General features: G+C 42.3%; 1 protein-coding gene across 4 annotated transcripts in view; it reads left to right on the top strand.

The window, feature by feature from the left end:
* SIN3A (SIN3 transcription regulator family member A) overlaps nt 1–16504 on the top strand; it is a 64174-nt gene that overhangs the window by 37706 nt on the left and 9964 nt on the right. For all 4 annotated transcript variants that reach the window (XM_081887603.1, XM_081887602.1, XM_081887604.1 and 1 more), the window contains exons 10-15: nt 485–603; nt 1043–1253; nt 11995–12111; nt 12824–13062; nt 14869–15052; nt 15640–16204. In XM_081887603.1, coding sequence (XP_081743729.1) covers nt 485–603; nt 1043–1253; nt 11995–12111; nt 12824–13062; nt 14869–15052; nt 15640–16204 — 1435 coding nt within the window. The remainder of the gene's footprint in view (nt 1–484; nt 604–1042; nt 1254–11994; nt 12112–12823; nt 13063–14868; nt 15053–15639; nt 16205–16504) is intronic.

The following is a 16504-nucleotide window of genomic DNA, read 5'->3' as shown; positions in this document are numbered from 1 at the left end:
ACTAGGTGAGATCTCTGATTTCTAGATACCTTTTGAAGCCACTGTTTCAGAGACTAAATGACATTTTGAAAATTTGCGAAACCCCAGCAAATTTTGAAAAAAGTACCCTTCTGTACAAAAGTAGCAGTGAACTAGGCGGCTTTGCATTATAATTTTCAGCAATGAAAACAATTACAACTATTAAAAAGAGTTTCATGTTTAAAAACAATTTCAGATGCAAATGAACAACATTTTCATTTGTCAGGTACTAAGATTAACCAGTTTTAAAACAGCATAATTATAATCTACCAAAGTGGATTCAAGGCTTGTTTAAATTGGAACATTAGCTCTTAAATCAGTAAAATTTTATATAGGTGTTCATTCCATTTATGAATTGTTTCCCATGTTGCATCCCAAAGCGATGGTGTTAAGTACAGTGTATTGATGGTGTTGTCATTCATTTTTCTCAACAATTTGCTAACCATATTTTTCCTTCTCCCACAAGGTTCGGAAAGCTCTGCGAAGCACAGAAGCATATGAGAATTTCCTCCGTTGCCTGGTCATTTTTAATCAGGAGGTGATATCCCGAGCTGAGCTTGTGCAGTTAGTTTCTCCATTTTTGGGGTAAGTGAAATAAATGATACTTGGCTGCATGATTCATTGCCAGCTGTTTGTACATTGGGGTGCTTGACAAAGGAGATGAATTTACTGGCTGCATTGAGTCAACGTGATTTGGAAAGTTGGGAATTAGCAGCAGTTAACATTGGGCTCACTTGCTCCCTCCCCTGCTTTCCTTCTTCCTCCAATTGCAAGGCAAAGAGATTAGATGCTTCTGCTTCTGGTTGGTTGCAAACCATAGTTGTGGTGCTGAATCCACACAGCAAAATGTGGCGTGCTTAAACCACAATTCCAAACAGGAATAAGTTATGGCAATGCAGTTTGTCCTTTTTTGTGTCCTAAATGTGTAAATCATTTAGACAAAAGACTTAGATAATCTTCCTGCAACCATTGAGTTCTATAATCTTTTCTCTTTCCCCTCCCATTTCCCCCCCCCTCTTTTTAGGAAATTCCCAGAGCTGTTCACTTGGTTTAAAAACTTTCTGGGTTACAAAGAGTCTGCACACATGGAGACTTTCCCTAAGGAACGGGCTACAGAAGGGATAGCAATGGAAATAGACTACGCTTCTTGTAAGAGACTTGGCTCTAGCTACAGAGCCTTGCCGAAGAGCTACCAGCAGCCCAAGTGCACTGGTCGGACTCCGTTGTGTAAGGAGGTAAGGCAGCATTCTTCATATTGAAGTAAATGATGCTAGTGGAAAATAGGAAGGTGCTGTGCATCAGCTTGGACAGTTGCCTAGCCCAGGAGAGTCTGCTCTGTCTGGCAGTGGCTCTCTATCGTCTCAGGGAAAGATCTTTCCCATCATTTGCTGCAGCATAATAAATTGGAGGTGCCTGGGACATTGCTTTAAGCCATGTGTGCTACCACTGGGCTGTCGTTCTTTCCTTGGATGAGGTTCAGAGGAAGAGCCCTTGGAATGACAGTACCCTGAGACTTAAGTAGGCAGGAGGAAAATGGCGCAACTTTGGCCAAAGTGACTGAAGTCGTAAGCTTTCTTTCTTTTTGCAAAAATAACAGGAAAAGAAGAAACAGCAGCTAGCACCAACAATTAAAGTATTCTGTCAATCCTGACTTAAATGTATAAATTAATGTAGGCAGTCCATATGTCCGAATAAATATCCAGATTATTATAAAATGTACATAATTTCTTTTCCAATTAATTTCATTTTAATTTTAACAATTTTAACAAATTAACATCAAATTTTACACCAAATTTCTACACATTTTAAAAGTTGACTCCTCACCCTTCTTCCGTGGTGTTTGTATTCCCACCCATTCTTGCAGCAATTATACCTTTATCTATTCCACATTCCCTTCATTACAAATTTATCATTCATCTGCTGCTGCTGCTCATATTTTAATCCTGCCTGCAATTCCATTTAACTATGATATTTCCCAAATTGTCCAAATAAGGATCTCATTCTTCCACAAAAGAGTTCTCATTAGATCTCTTCTTTTGCTGTCACCTCCCACATGGACAAGAGTGCCTTCTACTTTAAGCCAAATTAATCAAATTTATAAGGAAGCCAGCTGCTTACATGTTCGCTTCTGAGGCTTTTCGGCAGTGGAGTCAGCAGAGATGTCCATCCACCCCTTGCCTCTCCTGCCTGTATCAGAGTCCTTTGACTCTGGCAGGGAGAGGGAGCAAACAATGCTTGTGGCATAATTTGCCACCCTGGTACCACCAGGGTGATTGAGGAATGCATTTGCCTTTTCTGCCCCCTATATTCTCCATCCAAGTCTCCCTGATCTTTGAGATAAGCTCTCATGGTGACTACTCAGCATGGGAGTCAGCTGTACATTATTTCAAGCACCCAGGATGTGAGCAGGCTCAAATGGGGAATATATTGTATACGGTCCCTGGTGCTGGGAGCCGTGAACCGGTGGCCCTCTAGGATTTGGATTGCAACTCCCATCATGCTCTGAACTAGTGTCCTGCACACTAACCAGCACATCATGCTAGTTCCCAAAAGTCTGAGGCAATGGGAGTTGTTGTCCCACAAATAGCAATCCTCCCTGCCTTAAATACAGTGGTACCTCAGGTTAAGAACTTAGTTCGTTCCAGAGGTCCGTTCTTAACCTGAGGTACCACTTTAGCTAATGGGGCCTCCCGCCACTGCCACACGATTTCTGTTCTCATCCTGAAGCAAATTTCTTACCCCGAGGTACTATTTCTGGGTTAGCAGAGTCTGTAACCTGAAGCGTCTGTAACTTGAGGTACCATTGTAGTCTTCACTCGCTCAAAGGGTACTGTAGTGACAAATGCCTCAAGAGTTACACCTCACAGTTGATAAATCATATGATGTCACTTCCGGTTGGTCGCCCGATAATGGCAGTCGGGAGCTCTTTCGGCTGAAAGAGCCCCAGCGCTTTGAAATTGGGGAGACCGCGAGAGCGTTGTGGTTCCCCATTAAAAACCTCAGATCAAGCGTTCTGAGGACCTGGTGTTCCGGCGGGTGCCTTCCAGCCACTCCCCTGCTCCCTGGTAAGCTCGTAAGAGCCCCGAAAACAAGCAGGTTCGGAGACGCGGCACAGCAGAAACGACCGCTTCCTTCAAAGCAGCGAAGCTCCGAGACTGGCGATCGTGAGCGGCCAATTCCTTCAGGGGGGAAAAAAGACTTAAAAATTTGGAACTGTAAGTAACTACAATAAATAATTTGAAAAGAATTTGGAAGAGAAGGGAGACTTAAAAATGGAGGTCGGTCCCATTTTGTTGGAGAAAGAGAGAATTGGTGTACAAAGACCAAAGCTCTAATGAAGTGAAAAGTTTTTAAAACTTTGCAAGCGATTTTACTCCCCCTCCTCGAGGGTAGAGGGGGTATTTGTGTTTAAGACTTTAACCTAGGAAGATTGTGAATTTGATTGAGACTTCCCCATTCTGCAGCGGACCACCTAGGAGGGAAGACTAGTCTCCATTGTGATGTCACAATGGAAGAGGAAGCATTCAATCTCCGTTTCCACTGACTTTGTTACAAACTTTCCGGAGCTGCCTGGCTACACTTTAAATTGATAAAAAGTGTCTTCTTCCCTCAGAACAAAGTGGAGCTCCAGAGATTTTTCTTTCTGCCACCCTGGCTTTTGGTTTTCAGCCTGTTTGAAAGAACAGGGACACAGCCTCTGGGCCGGCTGCAGTGGGACTGGTGGAGGGAAATTGTTATTTTACACCACTGCGCCAGACTGTGGGACTGACCTTGACATTCCTAAGCTATTATGTGCCCAGAAAAAAACAAGACGTGGCTCTAAAGCCCAGCAATTTGAGGAGTCGGTGATTGCAATCTTGAGTGGCATTAGAGAAGGTTTAAATCGTAATACAGCAAGTATTGATAAATTGGATAAAAGAATTGAGCTTTTAAGCACTGGCTTAAAGGAAGTAAAAGATGAGATAACCACACATGACACAAGGATGGCACAGCTGGAGACAGAGTGCCAGATTTGGAACAGATGTGATATGAAAATGCCAATGCAATTGCCTTTCTGCAGTTGAAGGGAAAAGAATTGCATTTGAGATTGAGGGGGGGTCCCTTTTTTGGAAGAGGAAGAACTCAAGGAGTCTCTGGTAGGATTTTTTGTGGAATGCTGGGACCTCAAAAAAGAGGAAGTGGAAGCTTGGATAGAGAAAGCTTATAGATTCGGACCAAAAAAGGATACTAAAATAACTTATGATTGTATGTTGTTGTTTAGTCGTTTAGTCGTGTCCGACTCTTCGTGACCCCATGGACCAGAGAACGCCAGGCACCTCTGTCCTCTACTGCCTCCCGCAGTTTGGTCAAACTCATGCTGGTAGCCTCGAAAACACTATCCAACCATCTCGTCCTCTGTCGCCCCCTTCTCCTTGTGCCCTCCATCTTTCCCAACATCAGGGTCTTCTCCAGGGAGTCTTCTCTTCTCATGAGGTGGCCAAAGTACTGGAGCCTCAGCTTCACAATCTGTCCTTCCAGTGAGCACTCAGGGTTGATTTCCTTCAGTATGGAGAGGTTTGATCTTCTTGCAGTCCATGGGACTCTCAAGAGTCTCCTCCAGCACCATAATTCAAAAGCATCAATTCTTCGGCGATCAGCCTTCTTTATGGTCCAGCTCTCACTTCCAAACATCACTACTGGGAAAACCATAGCTTTAACTATACGAACCTTTGTTGGCAAGGTGATGTCTCTACTTCTCAAGATGCTGTCTAGGCCTGTCATTGCCCTTCTCCCAAGAAGCAGGCGTCTTTTAATTTCGTGGCTGCTGTCACCATCTGCAGTGATCATTGAGCCCAAGAAAGTAAAATCTCTCACTACCTCCATTTCTTCCCCTTCTATTTGCCAGGAGGTGATGGGACCAGTGGCCATGATCTTCGTTTTTTTGATGTTGAGCTTCAGACCATATTTTGCGCTCTCCTCTTTCACCCTCATTAAAAGGTTCTTTATTTCCTCCTCACTTTCTGCCATCAAGGTTGTGTCATCTGCATATCTGAGGTTGTTGATATTTCTTCCGGCAATCTTAATTCCGGCTAGGGATTCATCCAGCCCGGCCTTTCGCATGATGAATTCTGCATATAAGTTAAATAAGCAGGGAGACAAAATACAGCCTTGTCGTACTCCTTTCCCAATTTTGAACCAATCAGTTGTTCCATATCCAGTTCTAACTGTAGCTTCTTGTCCCACATAGAGATTTCTCAGGAGACAGATGAGGTGATCTGGCATTCCCATTTCTTTAAGAACTTGCCATAGTTTGCCGTGGTCGACACAGTCAAAGGCTTTTGCATAGTCAATGAAGCAGAAGTAGATGTCTTTCTGGAACTCTCTAGCTTTCTCCGTAATCCAGCGCATGTTTGCAATTTGGTCTCTGGTTCCTCTGCCTCTTCTAAATCCAGCTTGCACTTCTGGGAGTTCTCGGTCCACATACTGCTTGAGCCTTCCTTGTAGAATTTTAAGCATAACCTTGCTAGCGTGTGAAATGAGTGCAATTGTGCGGTAGTTGGAGCATTCTTTGGCACTGCCCTTCTTTGGGATTGGGATGTAGACTGATCTTCTCCAATCTTCTGGCCACTGCTGAGTTTTCCAAACTTGCTGGCATATTGAGTGTAGCACCTTAACAGCATCATCTTTTAAAATTTTAAATAGTTCAGCTGGAATACCATCACTTCCACTGGCCTTGTTATTTGCAGTGCTTTCTAAGGCCCATTTGACTTCACTCTCCAGGATGTCTGGCTCAAGGTCAGCAACCACACTACCTGGGGTATACGGGACATCCATTTCTTTCTGGTATAATTCCTCTGTGTATTCTTGCCACCTCTTCTTGATGTCTTCTGCTTCTGTTAGGTCCTTTCCACTTTTGTCCTTTATTATGGAAATCTTTGTACGAAATGTTCCTTTCATATCTCCAATTTTCTTGAACAGATCTCTGGTTCTTCCCATTCTATTGCTTTCCTCTATTTCTTTGCATTGCTCGTTTAAGAAGGTCTTCTTGTCTCTCCTTGCAATTCTTTGGAAATCTGCATTCAATTTCCTGTATCTTTCACCATCTCCCTCACATTTTCCTTGCCTTCTCTCCCCCGCTATTTGTAAGGCCTCATTGGACAGCCACTTTGCTTTCTTGCATTTCCTTTTCATTGGGATGGTTTTCGTTGCTGCCTCCTGTATAATGTTACGAGCCTCCATCCATAGTTTTTCAGGCACTCTGTCCACCAAATCTAAATCCTTAAACCTGTTCCTCACTTCCACTGTGTATTCATAAGGGATTTGACTTAGATTGTATCTTACCGGCCCAGTGGTTTTTCCTACTTTCTTCAGTTTAAGCTTGAATTTTGCTATAAGAAGCTGATGATCTGAGCCACAGTCAGCTCCAGGTCTTGTTTTTGCTGACTGTATAGAGCTTCTCCATCTTTGGCTGCAGAGAATATAATCAATCTGATTTCTATGCTGCCCATCTGGTGATGTCCATGTGTAGAGTCGTCTCTTGTGTTGTTGGAAAAGCGTGTTTGTGATGACCAGCTTGTTCTCTTGACAGAACTCTATTAGCCTTTGCCCTGCTTCGTTTTGATCTCCAAGGCCAAACTTGCCAGTTGTTCCTTTTATCTCTTGACTCCCTACTTTAGCATTCCAATCCCCTATGATGAGAAGAACATCCTTCTTTGGTGTCACTTCTATAAGGTGTTGTAAGTCTTCATAGAATTGGTCAATTTCAGTTTCTTCAGCACCAGTAGTTGGTGCATAAACTTGGATTACTGTGATGTTAAAAGGTCTGCCTTGGATTCGTATCGAGATCATTCTATCATTTTTGAGATTGCATCCCAGTACAGCCTTCGCCACTCTTTTGTTGACTATGAGGGCCACTCCATTTCTTTTACGGGTTTCTTGCCCACAGTAGTAGATATGATGGTCATCCGAACTGAATTCACCCATTCCCGTCCATTTTAGTTCACTGATGCCCAGGATGTCAATATTTATTCTTGCCATCTCATTTTTGACCACCTCCAAATTACCCAGGTACATGGTTCTTACATATGATTGTATAGTGGTCTTTAAGACCAAGGAGTAAAGGGATATCATTCTGGGACACCACTACAGAAAAGGCCTAAAAATCCAGGATAAATCTGTGGTGCTCTTTAAAGAGATCCCACGCCAATTTTTGAACCTGAGATCCTAATATACGGATTTGACAAACATCTTGAGGAGGAAGAACATCTTTTTTAGGTGGGAATTTCCCGAGGGCCTATCCTTCAAATTTGAAGGAAGAAAGCGAAAGATAAAGACTGTTGGAGAAAAGGATAGATTCTTGCAAAAGCACTCGGTGGAACTTGGATTACAAAGCCCACTGCTGTTGGGAGCGGAGGCTACACCCTCTTAATTTGCCATCATGGCATCTTGGAAGAAATTTAAAGACTATTTACAGAAACATTGTAAAATTAATGAATGTTAGAAGGATGTTGGAATGAAGTTATGAGGTTTTAGCAAAAATGTTTTAAAGGATTAGGAAAAAACAGACTGTTAATTGGTGAAAGGAGGGAAAGTAAAATTACATTAAAAGGTAAAGGTAAAGGTACCCCTGCCCGTACGGGCCAGTCTTGACAGACTCTGGGGTTGTGCGCCCATCTCACTTAAGAGGCCAGGGGCCAGCGCTGTCCGGAGACACTTCCGGGTCACATGGTCAGTGTGACATCGCTGCTCTGGCGAGCCAGAGCTGCACACGGAAACGCTGTTTACCTTCCCGCTGGTAAGCGGTCCCTATTTATCTACTTGCACCCGGAGGTGCTTTCGAACTGCTAGGTTGGCAGGCGCTGGGACCGAGCAGCGGGAGCGCAAAAATTACATTATATTAAGATAAATTACAGGACAAAATTTGGAAAAGATGGAAAGGATTTGATGAAATAGTTAACCGAACTAGAATACAAAAAAGGGAGGTGTGAGGTCAAGGAAACAAGCAAATGAAAGATAAGTTATGGGAAAATTTGCTGTGTTTTTAATGGATTTTATTTTTCTGTTTTCTTTTTTTCTTTTTCTTTCTTTTCACCCCTCCTTATTGTGATGTGTTGTTTTGTTTTTGTTTAATATGGTGTTTTTACTTTTTCTTTTTGTAACTTTTAAAACTTTAATAAATATTAAATTTATTAATATTAAATATTAATAAATATTATTTTAAAAATAATAATTTGACATCATGGCGCTGAGAATTTATTCATGGAACGTAAATGGTTTGAACTCTCCTCAGAAAAGGAGACAAATTTATCATGTTTTGGAAAAACAGAATTTGAATATAATTTGTTTACAGGAAACCCACATCACAAGACTACATAGAAAAATGTTAATAAACATGTCAGCTCTTCCTGACAGTAAGAGCTGTTCGACAGTGGAATTTGCTGCCAAGGAGTGTGGTGGAGTCTCCTTCTTTGGAGGTCTTTAAGCAGAGGCTTGACAACCATATGTCAGGAGTGCTCTGATGGTGTTTCTTGCTTGGCAGGGGGTTGGACTCAATGGCCCTTGTGGTCTCTTCCAACTCTATGATTCTATGATCTATGATAAGATTGGGACAATAATTTATTTCTTCTGACAAAGTTAAAAAAAGAGGAGTGGTTTTCTATATTAAGGAAAAATGGAATCCAAAATTGGCATTTAAAGATGAGGAAGGAAGACACATAGCAGTTGAAATTACAGCACAAGGCGAGAAATATTTGTTACTAGCAATCTACGCACCTAATGATGGCAAAGCGGACTTTTTCATGAATTTGGAAACAAGTCTTTTGGAATATATAGATTACAAATTAATATTGATGGGGGACTTGAATGGAGTTGCATCTGCTTTGATGGATAGGACTCAGAGATCAAAGGTATCAAATTCTGGCAGCTTACCCAAGACTTTTTTTACTTGACTGATAAATTTGATTTGTCAGATATATGGAGAATCAGAAATCCAATGGAAAAAGACCCCCTTTTTTCAGATGCAAATCAAGTATTTTCGAGAATAGACTACTTATGGATATCCAGAGACTTGGTTCCTAAAGTAACAAAAACGGAAATTTGCCCTAAAACTTGCTCTGATCACAATGCAGTTTTTATGGACCTGAAAATGTTTGTACAGGGTTCCTTCAGATGGAGAATGAATGATGATTTGTTGAGAAGTACATCAATTATTAATAAGGCCAAAAAAACCCTAAAGGATTATTTTGAACTTAATATGAACCAGGGAACGGAAACAAGGGTTATTTGGGATGCTAGCAAGGCAGTAATGAGAGGGTTTCTGATACAACAAAATTCAGTTAGGAGAAAGTTACAGAATGAGAGAAAAGATATAATTATGGACCAATTAAAAGATAATGAGAAGAAGCTCAGAGGAAATCCAAAGAATCTGCAGATACAAAAAGGAATTAAGGCCTTACAGGGTCAATATTCACAGTTAGTAAATAGAAATAGAATAGAAGTTGAGAAGGATGAGACAAAGAAATTTTGAATCCACAAATAAATGTGGGAAACTATTGGCCTGGCAATTAAAGAAGAGACAAAAGCAAAGTACTATCACAAATATTCTAACAGATGGAAAATCTGTAGAGAACCCTGCAGACATAAGAAATGTTTTTATAAATATTATAAAAACTGTATAAAAAGGATAAAGAGGACTTGGTAAAAATTGAGCAATTTATTAAGATTAAGAAGATTCCAGAAGATAAAAAGATCCTACTAAAGGGTCTAATCACAAGACAAGAAGTGCAACAGGCAATAAACTCAATGCAACTTGGCAAGGCACCGGGACCAGATGGTCTATCAGCGAAATACTATAAGATATTGAAAGACTGGCTTATCCAACCTCTGGTAGAATTATGTAATTTGATTCTACGAGGGGGCAAAGCACCTAAAACCTGGAAGGAAGCATATGTTACTCTGATTCTCAAACAGGGTCAAGATAGATCCAATGTCAAGAACTACAGACCAATTTCCCTTAATGTGATTACAAAATTTTTGCAAATATATTGGCCAACAGGCTAAAGAAAGTTTTATCTAAGTATATCCACAAGGACCAGGCAGGATTTCTGCCTGGAAGGCATATGAAAGATAATATTAGAAATGTTGTGGATATTTTGGAAAAATTGGAAGCAAGAAAGAGCTGTAAAGCAATGTTAATGTTTATTGATGCAGAGAAGGCCTTTGACAATGTATCTTGGAATTTTATTTACATAGTTTTGATAACATGGGGGTTGGTCAAGACTTTTTAAATGGTATTAAAGCGCTCTATCAAGAACAAAAAGCTAAAATTATTATAAATAATGTGGTATCGGAGGAAATTAGAATAGAGAAGGGAATCAGGCAAGGGTGCCCACTTTCCCCTCTGCTGTTTATTTCGGTCCTAGAGGTCTTGCTAAGTATGATTAGAAAAGATGAACAAATTAAAGGTATTACAGTATTCATTTAAAATTAAAGGTATTACATTTTCAAGAGACCAAGCTGCGGACAAACACCGGCTCCCTTGGCTTGAAGCAAGATGAGCGCTGCACCCCATAGTTGAATTTGACTGGACTTAAACTGTCCAAAGGTCCTTTACATTTATCTTACCTGTACTGGGTCCTTTTTAAAAAAAGTTTGACATGGCCTATATTGAGGTTAGAAAGAATGTTAGAGTTGAGCATGGAGACCAATAAAATGCATCATTATTAGGTTATTTTCTCTGGGTTGATATCTACATAGTGCTTTAAGATAAGAAAAACACGTGTCTCATTTTAGGCCTCCATTTTAGGCCTTATTTATAATAATTTTAGCTTTTTGTTCTTGATAGAGCGCTTTAATACCATTTAAAAGTCTTGACCAACCCCCATGATATCAAAATTATGTACCGTAAATTTCGCTCCATAACACACAGTTTTTTTCTCCTAGAAAGTAAGGGGAAATGTCTGTGCGTGTTATGGAGCGAATGCCTACAGATGGCAGGGGAATTTGCTGCAGTCGTGAGCAGTCCATGGCTCGCTTTGAAACAGCAAAGCGGGTGTAAGCGGCTCCTGTCAGCTAGCGGAGCCGGGGAGGAGGGAGAGAAGCAGAGCGGGAGTTGACACTTTCTAAATCCCTTGGTTGTCCAGGAAAGCTGTCTCTCCCCGGCAGAGAGGGGTCTATGGCTGCTCAGGGATGCTAATGCTCCAGTGACTTATAACGTGGCCCTCTTCGCGCTGGTGGCAAGAAAGATTGGGAAGAAAAACCTGGACAAAATTGCAGTAAACTGTAAGGGAGATTCAGAGGCCTAAATAGGAAACTCGCAAGCCGTGTGACGCCTCCATTCTACACGAGCATTTGCATTTTATGATCTTGATGGTTCAGGCAGTGGCTCTGCTTTTTATATATAATTATATAGATACTTCTTTTTCCTCACAGTGTTGGTATGATTTTGTCATGGCCTTTGGCAAGTACAGTAAAGCTTATTTTATTGTTGTGTGTCTACTGGTGTTACTTGAGTGGTTTCTACAGAACGTGCATAAAGTGCAGGCGTGGGCACACTTGGGTTTAAAGGCCTGTGCATGTTATCTACACTTTGCATATTTACTTTGTGAAACACCAGTGTCAGTGCCGATACATCCATAGCAACTGTTCTCACCTCATAAAGTGTAGAGCCACTCTGAGTGGATTGCAAAGTATAGTCTTCTTAAAATCCAAGGCACGTTATAGTGTGTTAGGCAGAAATAGAAATGACTGTTACTGTGGTCCTGCAGGTGGAGCTCAAGCGCTCCTATTGAGTTTTGCTCAAAGCATGATGGTTTCTATTACTTTTAATCTTACAACTAAACTGACCAATGGATCAAAAATTCAGAAAATCTTTTGTTGTTGCTCTTTCTGGTACATCTATGACAGTTCCCAAAAATCTGTAAGAATTTACTTTATGTAGGAGCTAGAATTATCGGTATCTGGCTACTCTTAAATGAGATGCTTCTCTCTCCTCCTAAGGTTTTGAATGACACCTGGGTCTCCTTTCCATCCTGGTCTGAAGATTCCACGTTTGTGAGCTCCAAGAAGACTCAGTATGAAGAGCACATCTACCGGTGTGAGGATGAACGATTTGAGGTAGCTATATCAGAGCTTAATGTCATGGGAAGCTTGTGATACTATGTTAGGTTGACTTAATATCTGCTTTGATGAATGAATAGTTCTTGATAGCTTTGGTGTAAAGCACTAACCAAGAGTGTGGGTTGTGAGAAAGAAGGCCGCCAATTTGAACTTTGCTCCCACAACAAACAGTAGGAGCCTAAAAGACTCACCTCTGCTTCTGTAATATGGGGTAATAATACCAGCATTCCTTGCAAGGTTGTTGTAAGGATTGACTGTGGTTGTGTATGTGAGGTGCTTTGAGCACTCAGTGCTGTATAAATGCACAATAGTAATATCATGGTGGTTTGCTATAGTCTTCCTATCTTACCCTCCCAGATATAATACTTGTCAAAACTTTGCTTGCTGCCATGTGCATCTCCTGAAAGTGAGTAGCTGCAGGCTCATAGGTTTGATGTTTTGCTTCACATAGAAATTAAATTACCTATTACAATAGCACCCTCCACCCACCAAAAAATTAGATTTAAAGACTATTGGATGTGAATAAGGGTTTTGTTTGGATCCATTGCTCTGCTTTTCATCTTAGTTTCCACCATCTTACACAGTGTTGAAAAGCCTTTTGTACTATATGTAAGAACCCCATTCCCACATATGCCAGAATTTGATTATTTTTTATAGTTTTTATAGTTTATTGCTATAAGCCATGGCTGATGCATGCTCTCCATTTCAGCTGGATGTTGTCTTGGAGACAAACCTAGCGACCATCAGAGTCCTAGAGACGATACAGAAGAAACTCTCACGCTTATCAGCTGAGGAGCAGGCCAAATTCCGGCTGGACAACACTTTGGGCGGCTCCTCAGAAGTTATTCATCGCAAGGCATTGCAGAGGATATATGCTGACAAGGCAGCTGACATCATTGATGGGCTTAGGAAGAACCCAGCCATCGCAGTCCCTATTGTGTTGAAAAGGTAACTGGGAAATGCAGGTGCAGCACCCTCATCCCCCTCCTTTTCAGGTTCCCCAAGTGCTGCTTTTTAACGATGGTTTTTTGGGTGGCTTTTTTGTCCTGTCATTTAGCAAGGTTCTCAGTGTGACTGATGATTCATTGCACAATTTAAAAAGCAATTTCAGGTAGACCCTTGCCTACGTGGGAGTTACATTCCAAGGCACTGCAAATACCAGTTAAACTGTATATAATTGAAACACATTGAAAAAGCCTGCAACGCCCCCCCCCCCCGTTCCACCCTTTTAGTGACGTTTAAGTGACATCTTTATGGTGTTTTAGGGTCCCTTCTGTGTTTGGCACAATTCACGAGCATAAGGTTGCACACATATTGAACAAGTGTAAAGGGAGGCTGCCTGTAATTTAAAAGGCAATATAAAAATACATATCCATTAAGTGAGTGTGTGTACTATATATAGAATTATAGAATCATAGAAGCTTAGAGCTGGAACCGCCTGCAGTGCAGGAATCCCAGTTAAAGCATCCATGGCAGATGACCATCCAACCTCTGCTAAAAAAACTTCCAAGAAATGAGAGTCCACAGCCCCCCAGGTGAGACCATTCCAGTGTGAAAGAGCTCTTTCTTATATATGCACAGCCTCAAATTCCACAACAGAGACAAAAATTTAATCAATACAATAAATTAAAAGGCGCGGTGCCAAAGAGATGCCAAAGAAGGCACCAGGTCAGCTTCTCCAGGAAGGACATTCCAAAGCTAGGCAAGGAAAATGCCATCTGTCATGTTGACAGGAGTTCATAGTTGAGGGTCACATACAAAGATCTCTGGCTGTGTAGGTATATGCAAAAGAGCAGTCCTTACAAGGTAACCTGGTCACAATCTGTAAAGAAATATAAAGTCAAAGCTAAGACTTTGAATTGGACCAGGAGTGGACCAGGAGCCTGTGCAGCAGTCAGGGCGCTCAGCCCCAGCTTGCAGTCACTCAAGTTCCAGGCCCTTCTCAAAGGCAGCCTCCCTTGCATCACGTTGCTTATGGCCCAGAGAAGCTCAACGCTGGTGACCACTCAAATTTGTATCTCGCCCCCCACTGAGCTCAAAGTGGCATACATGGATGGGGTTTAGCTTGCTTTATCCTCACAAAAGCCCTGTGACATAGGTTAGACCTATGTGGTGAGCTGCACAGTTGACTGAGGTTTGGAACATGGATCTCCTGCACCCAAGTCCATCATGCTAGCGGTAGATTCGAATGAAGTTACAGCAAAGCAGCTGCTACAGGAGAGTGGATGGTAAACTTCTGTTCATGCAGAGAATGTTTTTTTTAACAGGGAAAGATCCACAATGGTGATTAGTCTGGAATGTTCTGATCAAGTCATGAATTATAATACAGTGGACTCTCGGGTTGCGAACTGATCCATGCGGGGGGCACGTTCACAACCCGCAGCGTCCGCAACCCGCAGCACCACGTCTGCGCACACGCGGGTTGCGATTCGGCACTTCTGCATATGCGCGTGCGCCAAAACCTGGAAGTAACCCGTTCCGGTACTTCCGGCTTTCGGCGCTCCGTATCCCGAAAACGCGCAACCTGAAGTGTCTGTAACCCAAGGTATGACTGTAGAGATCAAGACCAAAGTAGCCCATTTTCTGTGTTACATCACCTTCTGCTCGTGTTCTCCCATGCTGAATGTGGTTAAATCACAAATGCCTTGAATATCCCTTGAATGTTAAAGTCTGTCAAAGGCAGGATGCTTTATTCCTGCTAGTCCTCGTGGCTGTACTTATCTCTCAGGCCATGTTGCCGTTCTTTCTGTTAAGGTTAAAAATGAAAGAGGAGGAGTGGAGAGAAGCCCAGAGAGGATTCAACAAAGTATGGCGGGAACAGAATGAGAAATACTACCTGAAGTCCCTTGACCACCAGGGCATCAACTTTAAACAAAATGACACCAAGGTCTTAAGATCAAAGAGCCTTCTTAGCGAGATTGAGACTATTTACGATGAGGTAGGTTGGAGGCTTTGCCCTCTCTGTTTCAACCTTATTTCATCCTGATTGACAATTGATGGAAAGGATGTTGTGTAACCCGAAGCATTTGTAACCCGAGGTACCACTGTACTATAATCTGAGGTGGGCAAAAGGGTTTCGGATAGAGAGGAGAAATAGCTGTACCAATGGTGGAAAAGCTTTCAAGGAAACTGGTCCTTTTGGGTGCCATGAAGTCTGTTCTGGCCTCCAGATGAGTGGCTTTGTATAAACTAGAGCTGTCCAAGTGGTCGATTGTGAGCTGCTGGTCAATCGTGGGTTGATCCTGGTTGATCACATGAAAACAACTCTGGTCTCTCCCCCTAAAAAAGCTCAGCAACTTTGGTCAATCCAGTGGGTAGATCACTGCCAATTTATTTATAGTGGGAGCAGATCGCAGTCTCTTAGAAGTTGGTCACCCCTGGTATAAACTTAATTAGTTGTGCAGATCTTTTTATACTTACTGGGGTAGAGCACTTTCCTGTCCAGCCCAGGCAGTGATTTTCAGCTGATGAGAGAAGAGAGCCATGTGGAGATGGATTTCATGCTCTTTCTCTCCTGATTTTCAGAGGCAGGAGCAGACTTCTGAAGATAACATTGGCCCTCACCTGTCTTTAGCCTACGAAGATAAACAGATCCTGGATGACGCTGCCTCTCTGATTATCCACCACGTGAAGCGGCAGACAGGCATCCAGAAAGAGGACAAATACAAAATCAAGCAGATCATGTATCACTTCATCCCAGACCTGCTCTTTGCTCAGCGAGGCGAGCTGTCTGATGTGGAGGAGGAGGAAGAGGAAGAGATGGATGTGGACGAAGGCTCAGGGGCTGTGAAAAAGCACAATGGTGTGGGGGGTAGTAGCCCTCCTAAAGCCAAGCTGCTCTTCAGCAACACGGCAGCCCAGAAGCTGCGTGGAATGGATGAAGTCTACAACTTGTTCTATGTCAACAACAACTGGTACATTTTCCTCCGTCTCCACCAGATCCTCTGCTTGCGGTTGCTGCGAATATACAACCAGGCCGAACGGCAGATTGAAGAGGAGAATCGGGAAAGGGAGTGGGAGCGGGATGTGCTGGGTGTCAAGCGTGACAAGAGTGACAGCCCTGCCATCCAGCTGCGGTTGAAAGAGCCAAGTGAGTACACCCATACTTGGCTGGGGCTAGTGTGGCAGATGCTGGTCTTTGACAATGGTCTCCAAGGCAGAAGTGGTGGGGCCGCTTTCTGTTGTAAAGAGCCATCTTCCTTCCCATCAGCACAGTTTGGCTTTTGCTCCAGCCAAGAAAGGCCCTTGTCAACTGCTACAACCTAGAGTGATGGCAATAACTTAAGGGGCTTTAGAATGAGTGTTAGCTCTGCGCTCAATGAATTTATCCACCAGTGGCTATCAGCTACTATAGCTATGTGGAGGCTCCAGATGCAGTAGGTGTATAGCT

This window comes from Podarcis melisellensis (assembly GCF_964234715.1).
Source record: "Podarcis melisellensis genome assembly, chromosome: 14".
NCBI lineage: Eukaryota > Metazoa > Chordata > Lepidosauria > Squamata > Lacertidae > Podarcis > Podarcis melisellensis.
The sequence above is the reverse complement of the archived record's forward strand: the minus strand, read 5'-3'. Positions and strand labels throughout refer to the sequence as shown.